This window comes from Juglans regia, chromosome 4 (assembly GCF_001411555.2).
Source record: "Juglans regia cultivar Chandler chromosome 4, Walnut 2.0, whole genome shotgun sequence".
In the NCBI taxonomy this organism is placed as follows: Eukaryota; Viridiplantae; Streptophyta; class Magnoliopsida; order Fagales; family Juglandaceae; genus Juglans; species Juglans regia.
In genome coordinates this window covers 12,021,398-12,040,993 of record NC_049904.1, presented here as the reverse complement: position 1 = coordinate 12,040,993, position 19,596 = coordinate 12,021,398, and the positions used below count along the sequence as shown (strand labels likewise).

General features: G+C 35.4%; 1 protein-coding gene across 1 annotated transcript; it reads right to left on the bottom strand.

Annotated features, from left to right (window-relative positions):
- Positions 1-4,846: 4,846 nt before the first annotated feature.
- Positions 4,847-11,900, bottom strand: LOC108992567 (probable protein S-acyltransferase 1). The gene is made up of 5 exons (XM_018967157.2): positions 11,334-11,900; positions 10,802-10,981; positions 10,388-10,696; positions 8,037-8,258; positions 4,847-5,551 (listed from the first exon to the last, which is right to left on the bottom strand). The coding sequence occupies exons 1-5, from the start codon at positions 11,448-11,450 to the stop codon at positions 5,195-5,197; spliced, it is 1,185 nt and encodes a 394-aa protein (XP_018822702.1). The 5' UTR covers positions 11,451-11,900; the 3' UTR covers positions 4,847-5,194.
- Between the last annotated feature and the right edge of the window lie 7,696 nt (positions 11,901-19,596).

Genomic DNA, 19,596 nt, shown 5'->3' with positions numbered 1-19,596 from the left:
ACATGATGGTGGTCTCTGGAGGCTGGTTGCAGTGACGATACAATGTAGTTTTCAAAATATAAGATGAAACGTATATTTAAATGGGTGATAAGAAAACCCTAAAGATTGAAAAGAAAAAGACGTGCATGGGGTAGTGCCGTGTGTGGGAAAACAAAATAAATAAATAAAACAATAATAATTAAAGTCCAACAATAAAATTATTCATTAAAGCAAAATGCAAACAATAATTAATATCAAGCAAGCACATCAAAATAAATTTCACAACTGAAAAAACAATATATGATATAAATGCAACCTGAAATCCGATAAGTTTAAAACAAGAGAATTAATATTTAAATTAATCAAAATAATCCTTCACAAAAATAAATACGTTAAAATGCGGGGTATTACAACCTGCATGGCTCTTTGAAAACAAAAACTGGGATTTACAAATGCATAACAGTGACCATGCTTACCATGGAGGAAGGAGAGACGCAATGGTAGGGCTGGGCGGATGTCGCAGGTGGTCCACACAGTGGCAGAGCACTGAGAGATAGAGATAGAGAGTGATGAGCGAGAGAGAGTGAGTGGTGGGAGAGAGAGTCCGAAAAATTGTGAGAGAGATCGGAGAGGAAACCATGGCACGGGGTGACTTGGGGTGGCGAATTAGGGTGGTAAGATGTGTTTGGCGGCACTTTCTGTGTGTCATGAGGGGACGACGGGGCGGCAGTTGGCGGCATGGGTGGATATGGCTTGAGGCTCACGGTGGGGAAGATCACTTCCTCTATTTCGGTGAAGCCAAAACATAGTACTCTCTCAAAAATTTTGGTGGTTGGAACGATGGTGATCTTGGGCTTTGGTGTTACTCCTTTTACGGTGGAGGGAGGGGCTACGGTGCCACGTTGAACGTGGCTTATCTTCCTTTTTTTCTTTTGGTCCGTCTAGGTGTAGTGGCAGAGGAGTCCAAAGCATCTTCGTAGCTTATTCGTATTTCCATCGGTCGAATATATTCTAAATACTACTGGCCTATTTCAACTAGCCTAACTCATTACATAACTTGTCGGGCCGAAAACCAAATAAAATAAATCATGCTTGGTCCGTAAAATATTAACTGAATTTAACCTAATTAATAATCTCAATAAAAACTCATAAATCGCCGAAATAAATTTTTAGGGCCCGTAAACTATTCTCAAAACTACTCGTTAAACCCCTTGTGGGCTTTTCATCCATATTAAAAAAAAATTGGACTCGGATTTCTTGTTGGGCCTGGGTGTTACACGAAAACTTGACCTATGCATTTATGTGATAGAAAATCATGTTACAGAAAATCATGCTTGACGTTTCGAAGAAAAAAATTTCTTCTTTTCATAACATATATTATTCATAGCCATGTAGTTCTTGTAACATATAAGTGGACACCTCATGGCTCCCTTACACATTGTGGGATTCGTGCCAGTTACCGTATCATTCCCAACCCACTTGATCTGTGGTGACTACGTCAGAGTTCTTGTCATTATGCGGCAGTTAGTATTTCGCTTTCACCGCATCCATCTTATGGCACACACTAGAGTTAGGTGCTACCTCGCTCTGTAGTCCTTTAAAAAGAACCCATTCAAGGTCTGCCGACTGTGTTTCATCAACCTAGGAGTTACCAGTTCCAATTTATGTACTCCAAAGTAGACAGAGGAGTTCCACTAGGATATTCCTCCATCTTAACATTTGGGGTCATGACAAATCATGTAACAAACTTTTCTTTTGAAAACTATGCATAACCCGAAATGCATGTGACATGTACTTGAGACTCTTTTTCTTTCATATGTAACTTGAACATATAGATGCCATGCATTATGTAATCATGTCATGTTATCAAACAACACGTCAAAACATCTCTCGTTACTGCTTGAAAGCATTAGAACTTACAATTTACTTATCACAAAAATATGGGCAATAAAAATCGATGCTTATGATGTCAAGAGACAATTTCCTAATCATGGCAACTATACATCGCCAAAACATTTCAAGCATGTAGACATGGCAAGAATCACATGAAACCGAATACAAAGCATGCTATACCAAAGATCTCTTCATTTATTTGATTTAACAAGCAATGCCAAGTTTACATGATACAAATAAACAATGTAAAGTTCACATATCATATACAAATATTATCCGAGAGTAGGTCAAGAGTCAACATACAAAATTCTGAAGCAAAAACACCAACCAAGCTAAAAATGTAGTTTAAACTATTAGACTTAGTGACAACACAAAACCTTAGTTCGAGTATGTGTGTGTGTGACATGTTTAGGGTTTACTCATTTACGGTTGTAAAGCTTTTCTCATGGCTAGAATGGCTCTCCACATGCTCATCCTAAAAGAAGTTGCCCTAGGCTGAATGATGTTCACGCCTCCTTAACAAGGCTTGGTCATGGTGTTTCACTAATTGAGCATAACGTGTGGGTGTTGTGTGCATAGCGTTATGCATGGTATTTCTTCTCTTAGCCGAAGCATTTTCAAAAGAAAATCCTAACTAAACCCTAATAGTGGCAGATTCTCTCATCCTCCTTAAGGTCCCTTTTCGCTCGTGTTTGGCTAGTGAAGGTTCGGTTCCCCTTCTTGTGAAAACCCTAGTTTCCTGAACATGTCTTGTGCAAGTTAACACTCGAATTTAACCATATGCCCTTTTCAAATTCATGGCGAGACACTCAAAATCCGAGCCCCTCTTCACCTTCCACTCTATGTAGTCGTGCATGTATGAAGGGGAAATGGTCAAAGTAGAGGTTTAAGTGGTTCTTACTGTGTGAACTCCTTCTCCTTGGATGAACTTTTAGGCTTGTGGGTTGGTTGGAGGGGTTAGACATTCGTTGTGTTTGCTTGGTCAGAAAAAGTGAGAGAATGAGAAAGTGGCATTCCTTCCTGGGTGGTTATGCGAGAGAGAGAGAGAGAGAGAGAGAGAGAGAGAGAGAGAGAGAGAGAGAGAGAGAGAACGAGAGAGAGAGAGAAGTAAATCTGAAAATAAAAAATGGCAGAGTGACCCCTTAAGCTCCCCTTTATACAATTCCTCGAGTTCCCATGCTAGCCTCACCTTCCTATGACATAGAGAGTCTCAAGAGTTTGGATACATGAGCGACATGTGTCACAAGTCCTCTAAGCTTGGCCGAAGCCCCTTCCCCTTCTCCTTCATGATTGTTCTTCCTTAAGAAGTCCAAGTAACCCTCACATATGAGTGACAAGTGGCTTGTCCTCTTGCTTAAAAAATCCAAAACCATAAATGCCCTTAGGGTGTGTTTCTTTATGTGGTCCAAGTTCATTGAACCTTTGGGGCATATTTGTCTTTTCATGAAACTCTAATTCTAGACTAGGTCCTCTTAGGCGTGTGCATGCTTGCCATGTGGCAAGTGGCATGTAAGTCTTGCCATAGCTGCTTACCTCTTGCTCTTCCTCTCACAAAGATTCTTCTAGAATCTCGGTAAGTGTGTGCATGTGCCTTCCCCATACGTCTCTTACTCTTTCCCATGTGCTTTTTCTAGAATCTCTCATTACTTTCCCTCCATGTGTGACATGTGTCAAAAGAGTTGTTAGCTTTCCCATGGTTAGCATGCAAACCCTATGGCCGAAGCCCTAGAAGTCTCTTGGAGACTTGTGCCTCTAATTTATAGTGTCCCCATGCACCCCTTCCTTTCTCAAATCATTACACCTTCTTCTTGGAACTTACCAAAATTCTATGGGAGGCGTGTGGGTCTTTCAGGGTTATCGAAACCCTAAACTCTCTCACTCTCCTTACCCATTTTTACTTCCAAATACAAAGTAACCTAGATGTGAGTTGTGCATGTGAGACACGTGGCATGGGTTGGTGAGAATGGCGTGTGGCTGAGCCTTCTCTCTTCTCCCAATCTATCTTCTTCTAGAACCTTAGGTGCATGTTGGACAAGTGTCATTTGTGTGCTAATCGAGGTACCACTTCCCTAGGTCTTCAAATGATGAGCTTCTAGGGAAACTAAAAGGTCTTCCCCCACCATGTGGCGCCTCCCTTCTCAACCCTAGACCCCAACTAGGGTTTCAAACCCTAATCCCTTCTAGTGGCCGAAAAGCCCTATGGGCCTTTTGGGCATTCTTGTGGGTGTGGACACCCAACGCACTACAAACAAGAATAAGACCCATGGTTCTAAGTGTAGTCCTCATTGGCTAAGTACTCTGGGTCGTCATGAAAAATATATTTGCAACCAAACTATAGCATTGAAATTGATTTGCAACAGACTCCAAATCGTTGGTAAATTGACCAAATTTATATAAAATTAATTTTAATTAGCATCGAATTTCAAATCGTTGCTAATGAGGGAAGATATATTTGCAGTGATTCACTTTCATTGGTAATGATATAATATATATATATATATATATATTCGTTGGTAATTGTAGGAAAGTTATATAAAATACATTTTTTAATTTGCAAGGAATCTCAAATCGTTTCTAATGAGGAAATATATATTTGCAATGAAATTATACAATTGCTAATAGGTATTTGCCATCTTTTTGCAGTTGGCATCTAGAAACATTTTGCAACGCATATATGTTGTTGTTATTAATTATCTCAATTAAAATGGTTGCGAAATAAATTCTTATACTAGATCTGATGTTATTTGCAATGATTATTTTACAAAAAAATTATTTCTTCGCAACTGTATATATTTGCAAGAGAAATGCGCGCATGGCCGTTGCCAAAAAGCCTATTATTAGCAAGGAAACAATCTCGTCGCAAAATGCCTTTCCTGTTGTAGTATGTATACAAGGCCGTTTCAATATTAGTTCATTTTTTTTCCAATTCTAATTGATAGAAGAATATATAGAGTCTAAGTTTACAATTTAATCATTCTTCTAAAATGGGGTGCATTTTCTTCAACAGTAATTTTGACATAATTTGAAATATTTTCCTTACTAACTACATTACGCCTCATGCAAAAGTATTGTTACATCTATTTAAATAATAAGATGACATTTATACAAAGTTCGGAAAACAAAGAGGAAGCAGTACTGCTAGCTTGGTATCCGATCGATCTGAAGTAATTAGTGACGTACGTAATTCAATAGAATCCACTAAGACAAGATCTTACCAATATTAATGGTATCTCCAACAGTACTGGAGGTTCATTGTGAATATCTTTGTTCCTGACTATATACTGATCACTCAGTAGCTATGGAAAAATGGATCAAATCACGATCAAGCAGTATGATCTCCATCTTCCATCTTTTTCTTCAAATTATCATCAATACCACTGTAATCCAAATTCTGTAAAATATCTACCACCCTCAAACTTCCAACATTTTCAAACTTGTTTCCAGCTGGGATATCAAATTTATCTTTTGATGATCTATCGTCGAAGGCTCGACCTCCATTAATTAGCTCCGAACTAAAAGATCCCATTGCTACATCATCATCTTCATACACCCAAGCTCGAAAATCGATCATTGAAGGTGGGATCTTAGAAAAGAAGACCTCTTTCAAGTTCTGTATTATTCCCATGGTGAAAGGGTTTTCGTTCTTATCATAGCGGTATCGAAAATTCTCATAAGTTGTCTGTGAAAAAGAAAATGACGTGAGATTAAAAAATTTAACAGTACGGAAAAGAGAAAACAAGAAAACACACAGATTTAACGTGGTTCGACAATATGCTTACATCCATAAGAGCAATGGCTGAATTTTCACTAACTGTCAAAGTAGGATTACATAATGTTTATACTAACCCTAGCCGTACAGAGGTATTAGAAAATTCTAATAATACCCCTGTACCATACACGGGGGTGTTGCCCCCTTACCCCCAACCTATTAATCATCATTAGCAATAAAATAGTAAATTATATCCTATGCTCCCCTCACTCCACTCCGCTTCACTCTCGACATCAGCTGCTTTCTTTATATATGTGTTTCACTCAATATGAGCCACACTGCAACATACATTTATATTTATGTGTTTATGCATATATAGGTTTAACAAAAGGCTACGATCGGTAATAAATTTGGTTAAATATGTGGTGTTCACTGAATAGACATAGCACACCAGGCCAATACGCAATGTTTCACTCGCACAATTGAAAAACTTCCTAAAATCATGAAGATAAAAAACCATAAAGATAAATGATGGTGCATGCATGCAAGCATGCATGTACATGAATATATGAACATGTAGATGTCTTACGAGGCATTAGTAATTATTAGTTGCAAAATGTAGAACTTTAATTTGTATTATAACTAAATAATTGAATACATATACAATTCTCTATCCTAAGATAAGGAAAGAAGCCAGATTGAGTTAAAGATCACCTAGCCTAGCCACTTATGAATGAATACTTGTGAGAATGCTGCCCATAGATTGAGTGAAGTCAAGAAGGTAATAACCTAGAAAATACACCATGGTGAATGGGGTCTTGTATCATCGAAGCTTAGCCCTCACGCTCCTTTCGTATCTCTTATAAGCTCCCAAAGGCAAAACTATGTAAGAAAGAAATCCATGAAAGAATACAAAAAACAACTAGCTAGGGCCATTGGCCTTGGCCTATAAGATCCTTAATTTGGGTGGGTTACTATTGATCGACCTGGATGCACATTCCCTCGAATGAGACGGGCACAAAGATCTTTAAACATCCAAGACTCTCACCTCAAGATGTGACCTTGATCATGTGATTAGTACTGTGAACTTTGGCGCAAGAGGGTTGACATTGTGTGTCACTTTCTCCGAAGAAAGAGGTGAAATTTATTAAGATATAAAATAAATAATAAAATCTACTTATTCCTATCAGCTTAAGTTTTTGGGACAAGTAGTGATTTCACATGTTATCAGAGTAGAGATTCTGAGTTTGAACCCTAACTCTACACTCTATCACATTTAATTAAATATTCCACGTGTTGGGTCACCTATTGAGGGAGAGTCTGACCCACACGTGAGGATGAGTGTTAAGATATAAAATAAATAATAAAAATCTATCTTTTCCTATCAACTTAAGTTTTTGGGATGAGTAATGCTACATACAATCGTGGAATGCGCAAACTCCGTGCAGTCATTTTGAAAAAGAGTGGGGTCCACTATTAAAAAATTAATTTCTTTTCATGTGGGTTCCATATTTATTCACTTTTTTCAAAGCGACTGCACGGCACTTGCACACTCACGACTACAAGTATCATTTCTCTTTTGGGATAAGTGGTGATTTCACAAACTTTATAACAGTGGCCATCATTACTAAAAAGATTGGCTTCCATTTTGAAAATCTATTGTCTATCAATTCGATACTCCCAAGGTCCTAATCATGGATAGAAAAATTTGATAATTAAGCTTTCAACGACTTTAATTTGGTTTTCACAATGGAATCCTAAATGACCACTTTGGTATCACAACACAGATTCTCCAATGAGAATTTGCTTTTATTATATAGTGTTTCTAGATTTAAGCTGTTTGAGAAGATGCAAATCTGCATAATTGATAGTACTGCTCCTTTTGGAAGGATTGATCTATAGTACTCATCAAATCAATATGTGTTCTTTGTTATATTGTAGAACAGGAGAACGTTGTTGGTGGAGAGACTTGCTGTTGGTGGTATATTGTAACACCTAATTTTATAAAGTTTAAGAATAACGTCATTTTTAGAAATCAGGAGAACGAAATATTACTAACATATATCGTCCTAAAAGATTTTTGATCTCTTCTTAAAAGAACACAAAATATAAAATGATTCTATAAAATAAACAAAATTATTCTATATTAAAATACTTAAAATATAAAAGAGAGTGCGAAAGTCCTTAAAAATCGTTCAAGTCTCATGTATTTGACAAAATAAACTGAATGACTGAAAATATAAAACTAAATATTTCATAAACTGCCTAGACATGCATGCTTTCCATGATTAAGTAAGATAATCAAGACAATTATGAGATGAAAGGAGCATGCACTGGAAACATCCAGAAATTAATTAAAGGGAAATATATATATAAATATATATATATATATATATATATATATATATATATATATATATATATATAAAAGAGCAGCAAGAAGAAGGGTGATCACCTGGTTGGTGCAGATGAGATAAAAATGGAAGAAGGTAAGTCCACCAACAAACCAGAAAACTACGAAGCAATATACTATGAGAATAACTGAAAGTATATCACGTGACATGGCGCTCCACAAATTGCCTTTTCTCCGTAGAACATTCATCCAAGAAAACGTAAACACGTACATACACAAAAGGGTTGACGACAGTATAAACATGATGAAGAATGGATAGTTACGCTGCAAATACAACATATAATATCCACGTGTAAGATAGATAAATATTTATATAAAGTAAATTATTTAAGGAGATCGAAGAAAAGTTACATGATCAGCTTCATATATATGAAATATATATATATCTATATATATCTATATATATTCAACTTCAAATAATTTTTCTATATATACAAAGAATCGAATTTCTGAACTCTATAAACTTCACTATCGATTTCATATATATATATATAGAAAAATGATACTATGCTGCCTAAGTTTGCTCCCTCAATTTGACTACTTATGTATTTTATTTTTTAATTTTTTTTATTTAATGATTAAATAAGTGACTATTAGTATATTAGTGTTTTTTAAAATGTTTAAAGATATTTAAAAAATATTTAAATGAAAAAATGAAAAAAATACAATTTGCACTAGTCGGGCTACTCTGCGACCCAAAGTAGCCTGCTCAACTTGACCGATAGGTAAAATGAGTGATTTTCTTTTTTTCTCATTTTTATTTTCACATTTTTAAATATATTTTAATATTTTTAAAAAATAAAAAAAATACATCAATACACTTAAAATGACTTCTTTATCACTAAGTAAAGAAAACAACTTTTTTTGACCAGCATCTAGAGCGGCCAAACTAGTGGGCAAAGAAGCTTTTCCATTTGCACTAGGGGCACACCAAGAGCACAAACTTGGGTGACATAGTAGCACTACCCATATATATATATATATAGTCCCTATAAGCTATTGGTTTGCTCAACCAAAGAGAACATGAGTGGAAACCAATGATATTATATCTCCCACTTTATTATTGGTTTGAGGTTTTTCCACCCGCACCAATTAACCGTAAATGAGTTCCGCTACTTACAAGCCTAGTGTTAACACCTGACGACTTGTCCTGGAATCCCTTTTAGTTATAAAAAGTCAAAAACTATGTTTATTAGTTGATATGACATGATGTCTCTATATCCCCCACATCACGGGTGTGTCTTAGTGCGTCAAAATATGGGTTTGCAAATAGAGTTTTCATCCTGAAGTAGATCTAGCGTCTTGTATTAAACAATGTAAATTTGTAAGTTTGTTTTAGTATAATTTATTTGTATATCGCTGGACTAAAAGTGAGGATTTTTGCTTGGAAAGCATGCCTAGATAATCTGCCAACTTAACAGAACTTGAAAAAGAAAAAGGTTGTGTTGGATGATACTGGTGTGTTTTGCATTAGGGCCAATGAGGATGCTGCTCATACTTTGTTTTATTGTTCTGATGTGGCTAATTCTTGGTTACGACACTTATCAATAATGGAAAATATGGAATCTGGGTTGTCTTTTTGGGAGTTGGCAGTTATTGCAAGGGATCCAAGGAAGCTTTAGCTAATTTTATCTGTATTGCTTGGGGATTATGGTATAGAAGGAATCAGCTTATTTATGAGAATGTTTCTCATGATACTAAATATGTGATCTGTTATGCTTTGTCTTTGCAGCTTGAGTATAAACAGGTCCAGGTTTTTGATGCCTGCACTAAAGTTATTAAGAAAGTGGTCTGTTGGGCCCCTCCTCCAGGTGATTATTTAAAGATGAATGTAGATGGGGTAATTTTCTTTGATCAACTGAAGGTTGGTATTGGTGTTATTCTCAGAGATGCTCAAGGGAATGTGGTTGTGGCATGCAGCAAAGTGGAAAGAGAAGTTGTTTCTTCAGAATTCATTGAAGCTACAACTATGTTAAGAGGATTCCAGTGTGTACTTAGTGGGGGGTGCCGAAACTGATGTTGGAAACTGATTGCTTGGTTCTTGTTAATGCATTGAATGATGGCTTTGTCTATTTCACTGATTTTGCTTTCTTGATTCAAGATATTAGAAGAATGATGCCTAGTTTTCAAGATGTCCAGGTTTCTCATGTTAACAGGTTGGGCAATTCGGCTGGCTCATGTTTTGGCAAGGCATGCTTGGGGGTTAATGATATTGAAATGTGGTGGGATGGGTGTCCTTTTGTATCTCAAGCAGTTTGGCTTGATAAAAGCTATATTTTGCAAGGACAGTTATTTTGAATGAATGGAAATCTGTTTATCAAAAAAAAAAAAAAAGCAAAGTGAGTGCAGACAATCCAATACACTGATATATTCTTTTAATATAACCTACTTACCAATCCAATACACTGACCCACCCAAGGGCAGTGGTGATCAAATTTCTGCACACAATTGTTGCACAGAGAGCAATGAGAAGCGCGAGGTGGGCGGTAAAGCAAGCAAGTGTTGCAGTACTTCACTTTTACTGTGTGACCATTCACCATTACATCCTTCATTCGAGGTAATTTCAATTTGCCGGCTTTGCTATTCAGCCACTCCATAGATACTGTTGGAGTGTCAAATGCTTCATCTGATTCAAGTGGGTGTAAGTTCCTTGGAATAATTCCTGGATCTCTCCCTGATGTCAAGAACAGAAACGTAAAATCCTGCATGCATCCACCCACATGCAACCATTACAAAAAGATCGTATTTAAGCATCAATATCGATCTAACCCAAAACATTGTAAAACTCGTGAAGATCATCTACCCACCAAAAGAGTCAGAACCAATCCAAAAATCAGTACAGGATAGCTAAAACGACGATCCTCTTCTTTGATCGTTAAAATCATTCTTATGCAGAATGTGATTGCAGGGACTCCAATTAGAAATGTAGTTAAAAATAGTGATCCTGCGTCTTGACCAAAGATTATTCTCCCGCCACACAAAAATTTCTGTCATCATCATCAAAGAAAATTAAGTCTCCGTTAGAGTAACATAATGTAATTAAACTGCAATAATTAATAATAGAGCTTTTTTTTGTTTTTTTTCGGTTTTTCCCACTATCAATATACAAAAAACATCTTAGAAATTTATTTAAGGACATGCATTCAAAAACAGGATTGGTTGCTGTCCATTACGTCACTTAGTATGTACGTCGATTTTGAGATAGATGAATTTTGGCTAGTTTTCATACATTTCGATTGTGGAGAATTTGTTGAATATCTGGAATGATGAGAGAGATTTGCAAAACAAAACGATGAAGAAGAGAGAGAAGGGAAACACATTTAAGAGAAAAATTATTACATTGTTACCCTTCCAAACTTGGTAGAGCCTCCTGGTATTGGGTTTGGGAGAGGGAGAGGGCATGGCCATAGGCATGGAGGGAGAGGTACTCCAGCTTTGGTTTTTGTTCCAACTCATATTTATCTCTATGATCTTTCTGATCTGCAACAAAGCAATCTTCTTTATTCGCAAACACCCACATTGAATTCAGATACCCTTTTCATTCAACCAGTTGGGGGGTAATACGTAATAAGCGAAAGAAACGTGATCGCAGATAGATCGTCTCTGTGTCTGTCTCTCTCTCCCTCTGTCGTAGATTCAGAAAAGCAGCCACCCTCTCTCTCTCTCTTCTCTGTATCTCCCCCTCTGTTTCAGAAACAAACTGGCTTCGAGATAGTCCCGTAACAATATTCGTAGTCGACCGGGTTTGTCGCAACCAAAACCATTTAGAAAAAGAACTCACGACAATGTAAAGAGAAGAAGCGTGCGATCTAAACATTGTCGTTTGTTTACTTCTTTGTGATCCATCGCTTTTGATTCAAACCCAAGGATCCGATTCGAGCATTCGGCAAATACTTATTATGAGGTTCCTTTTCTTATAATTGGGAAAGAAGATATCTAATGATGAGATACATGCAAAAATAGGACTTCACGTGAAAAACCAATTATTCTCGTTCACTATTACAATAACCTACTGCGCTATGTGCGGACTTAAATTGTTTGTTTGTTTGTATTTTAGTACCTTATCTTATACCTCATGTGTGTATATATATTTTATAAGAAATGATAGTTGTTATCGTGAGTGCCTAAGTATTGTGTTATTATTTTTAAAAAGTAAATAAATATAAAATCTATATAAAAAGAAATTAATTTTTTAATAGTGAATTTCACTCATTTTCAAAATAATTGCACGACGCTTACACACTCAATACATGTATGTACGTAGCATTAGTCATGATATTTTATCTTATATATATAAAATAAATATAAGACTAGTTTAATTATTTTATTGGGAGAACAGGCCAGGATCGATTGATATGACAGTTAACAAAACGAATAATGAAACGTATTTAACATGAGTAATTCAATCTACTGCATGGTACTTCAACACTCAACTTCTGTATGTAGCATTACTCATGATATTTTATCTTATATATATATTATATATATATAATATATATAAGACTAGTTTAATTATTTTATTGGAAGAACAGGCCAGGATCGATTGATTTGACAGTTAACAAATAATAAAACTTATTTAACATGAGTAATTCAATCTACGAGCATATATATCAAAGTATCCAAGAATGAATTATTACAAGATCTATAAATATGCATACTTATAAAGGGGGGAAATGATTTGCTTATGTTTAGGAATAGACCGGAGGCTTCGCGCAAGCTAGTTTTTTGACAAAAAAATAAAAATAAAAAAAAATAAAATAGGCATAACAAAATTATAGTACTAGTGAGTTTCACTTTTTTTTCAAATAGACTACGTAAAGTTTCCACAGTTTGGACCTTATTAATTTAGCATTACTCGGAAAAAATGAAATTGGGTGGTTTTTTTGCGAAAATGTTTGTCCGTCTTTTTTGAAAATTTAAAATAGTCCCTAAATTTTATACACAATTCTATGTTGGCGCCCCCAAAAAAATTATAATTTCTATATGCTCTCTAAAATATTTTATAATTTCAATATACATAGAAATGCCCTTTCAATTTTTTTACTATAGCCCCTGAATTTTGTATAATTTCTATATATTATCTAATTTCAAGGATGTGGCCCCACAAAAATTAAATTAAAACTAAGTTTAAGAGAAATAATAAACAATTAACATGGATCCCAACCTATGTTTAGATTTCTTAATATGGAGTTAATATGGAATTCAAAATGAAAATATAAGAAAAGTCATTTAAATTTGATGATTTATATGAAAAATAGTTGAGAGGTTTTATCCTCTATACTTCATTGAGCAAGGAAAAGTTTATTTAAGGTCTCGATCGTTACATTCTATGCTTAATACGACACGGAAATATCTAGATTTTACATGAAACTTGATAAATTAGCTTAGATATTAGAAGGAACGATGGCATTCTAAAAGATCACTTTATAATTTCTATGAAGAAAACAATTTCTAAATATTTCATTACAAAAATAATAATAGATGAATATTATTCCTTAAAATATTATCGTAAAAAACTTGAAACAAACATTATGTTGTGGTTTTTGAATTTATTTCTTTGTGTATGCTACAAATTATCGAGATTTAATTTTATATATAATCATGCTTTATGATGTTTTAATCTTTTTTCATTTTACATAAACATCTCATGTAGTAGAAAAGTTGGCCCTCCTAAATATAATTGTTGGTTCCATGTTGTAAACCCAAATTGATATAGGGCATCTAGGTCCAGATTTTACGTTGATTGCATTGAAGTACTACATTCAGAAGATGAATCTATACAAATATGGAATGAAAAGTTTAATATCTTCCTTGAACTAGGGCAATATTAGTTGTTTTCCATCAAATCATATACCTATGATCATTTTTGCCTTATTAGTAAATATTTGATTTCAGTTTTGGAAGTGATTATGATTTCGATTTTGGCCAAATATTTTGTAGGATGTATTTATTTCTCATACAATAATTTAGATATTTTCATTTTTGAAAAAATCTTCATTTGGGAGTACCGTGGCAGAGAGGAGTGCCTTGGAGACCTCAATTTCAAAGGTTAAATACCAGAATTTCGTGGTACTCTTCAAACTGAAGGTTTCATTTATTTATTGCATGAGGTTGAGTGGAATCACTACTTTGATGAAGAAGAGTTTGAGAATGAATCTTCTTCCATAGGGTGGAACTTTATACCAATCTACGATACCTATCCTGATGATGAAGATAATCTAGTGGATGTGGTAACTATTTTTATTGAAAACGTAGAAAATTTAGAAAAAGAAAATGGTGGTGAAGTTTTTAAATTTGAAGATCATGAAACAACTTTTGAGAAAATTAACCATGTTGATTTTCTTGGAGTTGAGGATTCTTTTTCAAATTCTCATGTGCAATTTTTTTTTTTTTTTTTGGATTTGGGATGTGGGAAAGAAACTTAATTTTGGAGTAAAAGATGCTCAACATTATTTTATTTCGAATGGATCAAATCAATTTTGGTTTTTTCATGATCATTAAGATGATACAACAAAATGAAAGACAAATTGGTCTAACTAGACATTCAAGAGATTGAAGCAAGAAAGTTTAGAATTCGAGAACAAATTCTCTCCAACCCAATGAAAATGGTGTAAACCCAAATCGATATGGGGTATCTAAGTCCAGATTCTACGTTGTTTGTATTGAAATACTACTTTAAGAAGATGAATCAGTACAAATATGGAAGGAAAAGTTTAATATCTTCCTTAGGTTAGCGTAATATTAGTTATTTTCCATCAAATCATATATTTATGATCATTTTTGTCTTATTAGTAACTATTTGAATTCAAGTTTTGAAAGTGATTCTGATTTTGATTCTGGCCAAATTTTTTGCAGGATTCTAGTTTATTTATATATTTGTTTCTCATACAATAATTTAGAATTTTCCATTTTTAGAAAAGTCTTCATAATTTTGAATTTTACAACTATTTATGTCTAGCTTATGGATTTCATATAATAATTTCGAATTTTACTACCAATCAATAATTTTTAGAGTTATTCTGTGTTTTTGGGTGAATCTTTTGTCTTCTCTATATTGATCATCTGTTGAAACTAGCAGTCAGAATTAATCTAAATTCTGTCTGGCATCATTCCACCGCTATCCCACACTACCACAAATTGAGTGGTAATTTTTATGACGGTCTTTTGTAACGCGTCACAAAACATCTTTTTTTTGTGACAATTTTTTAAATTGCGATCAAATATTACAAAATCTTTAAATACGTTTGAACTTAATGCTTATGCGTTTGAAACATGATGCATTTCACGCCGAGCTAACATTATTATCTTCGAGCCTTAATCATTAAAATGCAAACAGAAAACATATATATCCTAGATATATTTATTTATGTTCGAGTGATATTGTTGGGATTTGGATTGGGTTGGTGTGATGTTGTTGGTTTTTTAATTTGTAATGTTCATTCACGGTATTCTTTCACTTTAAATGAGGGTTTTTATTAATAAATTTGGGATAGGGCCTGTAACACTCCGTATTTTAGTGTTTTTTTTAATTGAAATATTATTTTTAGTGGGTTTATTTTTATGATTTTAATTTTGTGAAAATTATTCTGAAGTGTTTTCTTATAATTGAATATTGTAATACATTTAAATTGTTTTTCATATTAAATTAACTTATTGTTGGGTTTAATTATTTATTTTCATTTTAATCATTATGTTTAAATTATTTTATTTTACTTGCTGTTTTAAAATCGTTTCCGTTGGATCATTTTTGTTACCTAAGATATGAGGATTAGACCTCATTTCTTTCCCTACATTTTTCTCTTTCCTCTTTTCTTTTTCTTCTGTTCTTCTTTTCCTTTCTTTCCTTTTCCTTTTCTTCCCCTGCTTCCCGCGTGCCGCAACCCCCCCTCTCCTCGTGCGATTTCTTCTCCTCCCCAACTCGCCTCCGTGAGCCACCGTCCGGCGACACCGCCCAGCCCACTGCCTCTCCCACAGGCCGGCCACCCCACCCCTCCATTTCTAGCCCCTATCTCGCTGCCGATAGCCCCCACGCACCACACCAAGCTGCGGCACTCCTTGCGCCGTTGCGCCACCTCTAGCCACCATCTTCTCACCACATCATACTCGACCTCTTAGAAACCCAATGGACCCAACCCCACCTCCAATCTATCACCAGTGAAGCCCCACAATCACTATTTTCATTTTGGGTAGTTTATCCTTTGACCGACCTCTACGTCGCCACCCACGGCCAACCACCACCATCACTAGCTTCACCGACATCCCTAAGCCCTACCCTATCAATCTCGGGTCTTCGTTTACACCCGTTCAAAAGTGAATTTTTGAGACCCACGGCCACAGTGCATTTGGCACTATTTTGTTGCTGCGTTACGCTTCTAGCACCTCCGTGATCTTTCAAAAATTATATTATAGCATTGTAAGTATTTTTCCCAAAGAACTTTTGAGATTTAAATGTATTTCTGCACTAATTTATATTTACTGTGAATTTGTTAGTTGTGCCAGATTGAGTCCGAGGAGTAAGGGGGTCGGTTGGATTGGATGATGGAGTTGTTTGTGTGAGATTGGTTTATACTATGAAATTTGTTGGCTGTTTCAGATTTAAATATTGGTGTTTTGAATTTGACGTTGGTCATGGTGAATATTGGTGATTTTTAGGAAATGATGATATATTTTGGGATTATGAGGATTTTAAGTTTTGAGATATTAAAAATAGGTTATTTTAGAAGCTTAGGCTTAAATATCGAAATCCGTGATTGATTGAAAACTTACGAAAATTATGTAATTATATTTATAGGTGACGATTTATATTCGACTCAACATTTTTGAGGAAAATTCTGAAAAGCTAAGTTGTCCAGGTAAGTGGGGTTCCTATGCTAGGTTTTATACAAGTTAATAAGATTGAGGTTGACTTTATGAAAACTTGCATATTTTGTGATGTAATGGGAACTTGGGAAAAACAAAGATCAACCTCAGTCGTTTATCTGCATTATTCATCAAATCTTTATGAAAAAGAAAAAATATGTTCTGACATGCATTGTGTAAGCATGAGCTAAATTCTATCATGTGGTTTCTGAAATCTGAAAAAGGGAGCAATATTGAGAATATGGAAAATTGTGCATTTATTTAGAAAGATGTTCTGGCTTTTGTTGTCAGCGTGTGTAAACTGTCTGATTCTGTTTTGGTACTTTGTGTTATTTTGATATAACATCTGAAAACCTTTGGCATGGTGTACTGGTATTTGTATCTGACTCTGTCTTTGCTTTGCTCTGCTATGCTCTGCTATGCTCTGTTATGCTCTGCTTTGTTTGGGTTAGTACCAACTTCTCTGTCTCTGAGTACACCCACTTTGGAAACAAAGTGGTTTTATTGTGGTCTTTCCCGTGTGCACACTTGGGGCTCCGAGAAGAATAAAGGAAAGATTTCACCTCTGTCTCTGCCTGGTTTGGCCACCGGGGTTAGCACAACCCTACCACGGGCGTGAAACATGGTCTTTGCCTGGTTTGATGCTCTGTTTTGATCTGATGATGATACTCAGTTTATGTTATGCCAAAGTATTACGGGTTTTACTTGTCTTAAAACCATCGCTCCATTACTTTTGGAAAACATGTTTTGTTCTGCATGATAACTCTGCAAAATATTTTGTTCTGCTTGCTATACTTTGTAAATACTCATGTTTGCACGCTAGCATATGTCCTCTGTTTACTGAGTTGTTGATAACTCACCCCCTATCTTCATAATATTTTTCAGATGATGTGGAAAGTCCAACTGAGGACCTGGATTAGATTGGTGAGCATGATTAAGCTGGGAGAGGATCTTAGAAGAAGGAATTCTGATGTCCTTTAGTTTTAATGTCTTTTAGATTTAATTATATCTTAGGCTTGGGTTTAGTAAGACTTATGAAATTATTAGTTTGCTTTGTTATGACTACCGGGAGATTGTGGACTCCTTAGTTTATTTTGTTGCAGTAATGACTTCGTGGAGTTTTCAATGTGGTTATTTAGAGTACATGAGATTGAGTTTTGCTAATAAAGTTTTGAAGTTTTATTTTAGTTGTGTTGGAAAACATGTCTTAAGTGACAGGTAGTAACTCTCCAGGCCAACCGGGTTTGGGGCGTTACAGGGCCACTCATGGACATATGATCTTGACTCTTCTTAAAAAAGAAAAAAAAAAAGGAAATATATCTAGTGTATACATCTGTACGTTTGGAAGATGGCATACAAGCATACACCATCGAATGTATATACATCCGAACGTATGTTTATATATGTTGGAACATAAACTTGACTTTCGAACGTTTAATTTGTTACATTTGGACGTTTTATATTTACTCCATATTATTGGAACATGTTTTCGTTTGAATACATCATTTTATTATATACTTTTACTGTAATATTATTGCTAGATAATAAATACACATGTAAAAATAAAGGGATGTGCTTGATCTTGGATCCTGACCGTTGTAAGGGCCTCGCCTGTTTGAAGGTAGGAACTCCCCACGAGTGGGAAGAAAGCAATCAGGAGAAGGATAGAAGGTTGATAATCAAGTGTGAAGCGAGCGGAAACACCGAACGAGCAATTATAGGACAAGCGAGACGTCAAGGCAAGCAAAGGTGCAGTATAAGGAACGCAAGTGAGTGAAGCAAGCGTCACTTTGGGCGAGCAACGAGCAAGGCTACCAAAAGAATGTGCGTTCTACATCGAGCAAGTAAAAGATGGGTGAGCAAATCCAGAAGAGAAGAAAAGGCATTCACGTGCACAATGAGTAAACAATGACGCGGGCAAACAACATTTAGTGTGAAAGCATTTTGGGGCAAGAAAGAGACAATAGGATATGAGAACTGGAGTGATCAGAAACAATCTAGCAATGCTTAAAGAGTAGCGGGTAACCTCTCAACGCCTATACTCCAACAATGACGCTTCTACTACGGACTCAAATAGCATACGTCTGACCATGCACACAAGCTTACCGCCATGGGTGATTTTCATTGGCAGGAGAATGAGGTCTTATTTTCGAGGCAAACTTGAGGCACATGCAGGACCTGTCCACTCAATCTACTCAGCCTCTACCGCCCTTTCCATCTAGCCTATACTTGGATGGTCGATATTCATAGATTCCAATACCAGCCAATAAGAGACGAGAATTGTTTAGACTCATGAGAGACAGGACTATTTGTATAAGAGATATTTTTGCCATCAACCTTTATCTCACGCTTTTTTATCTCCAAGAATTTAGACTCTCTCTCTGTGTAACGCCCCGTTTTCGAAGGTTTGGAGAGTTAATTCTTAATACCTAAAATCAACTTAAATAACACAACTATAAAATCCAGAAAATCCCATAAAATATTAATCAATTTAATCAATCCAATTATCTAAGTTCTTCTATGGGGACAATAAAGAAATTCACAATAACGCAAGTTAGAAATCCTCCAAAAACTCAAAATTATCCTTAACTCATCAAATCAAAATACCCAAAAAAATAAATCAGTTTATTAACTACAACTCTCAAATAAGCACTTGTACTCTCAGGCACTTATTCCACTATGAACGTCACACCTTGCTAAAACTTACTATTCTTGTTCTCCAGCTGAACCATCAAAATTATCT

What these genes read in the sequence shown, in the direction of transcription:
- LOC108992567 (XM_018967157.2), bottom strand. Translation starts at nt 11,450, where the DNA reads ATGAGTTGGAACAAAAACCAAAGCTGGAGTACCTCTCCCTCCATGCCT. An exon ending in GATTGGTTCTGACTCTTTTG is followed by an intron (nt 10,697 to 10,801) that starts GTGGGTAGATGA and finishes GGATGCATGCAG; the next exon opens with GATTTTACGTTTCTGTTCTT. An exon ending in ATCTCATCTGCACCAACCAG is followed by an intron (nt 5,552 to 8,036) that starts GTGATCACCCTT and finishes TCTTTTTCACAG; the next exon opens with ACAACTTATGAGAATTTTCG.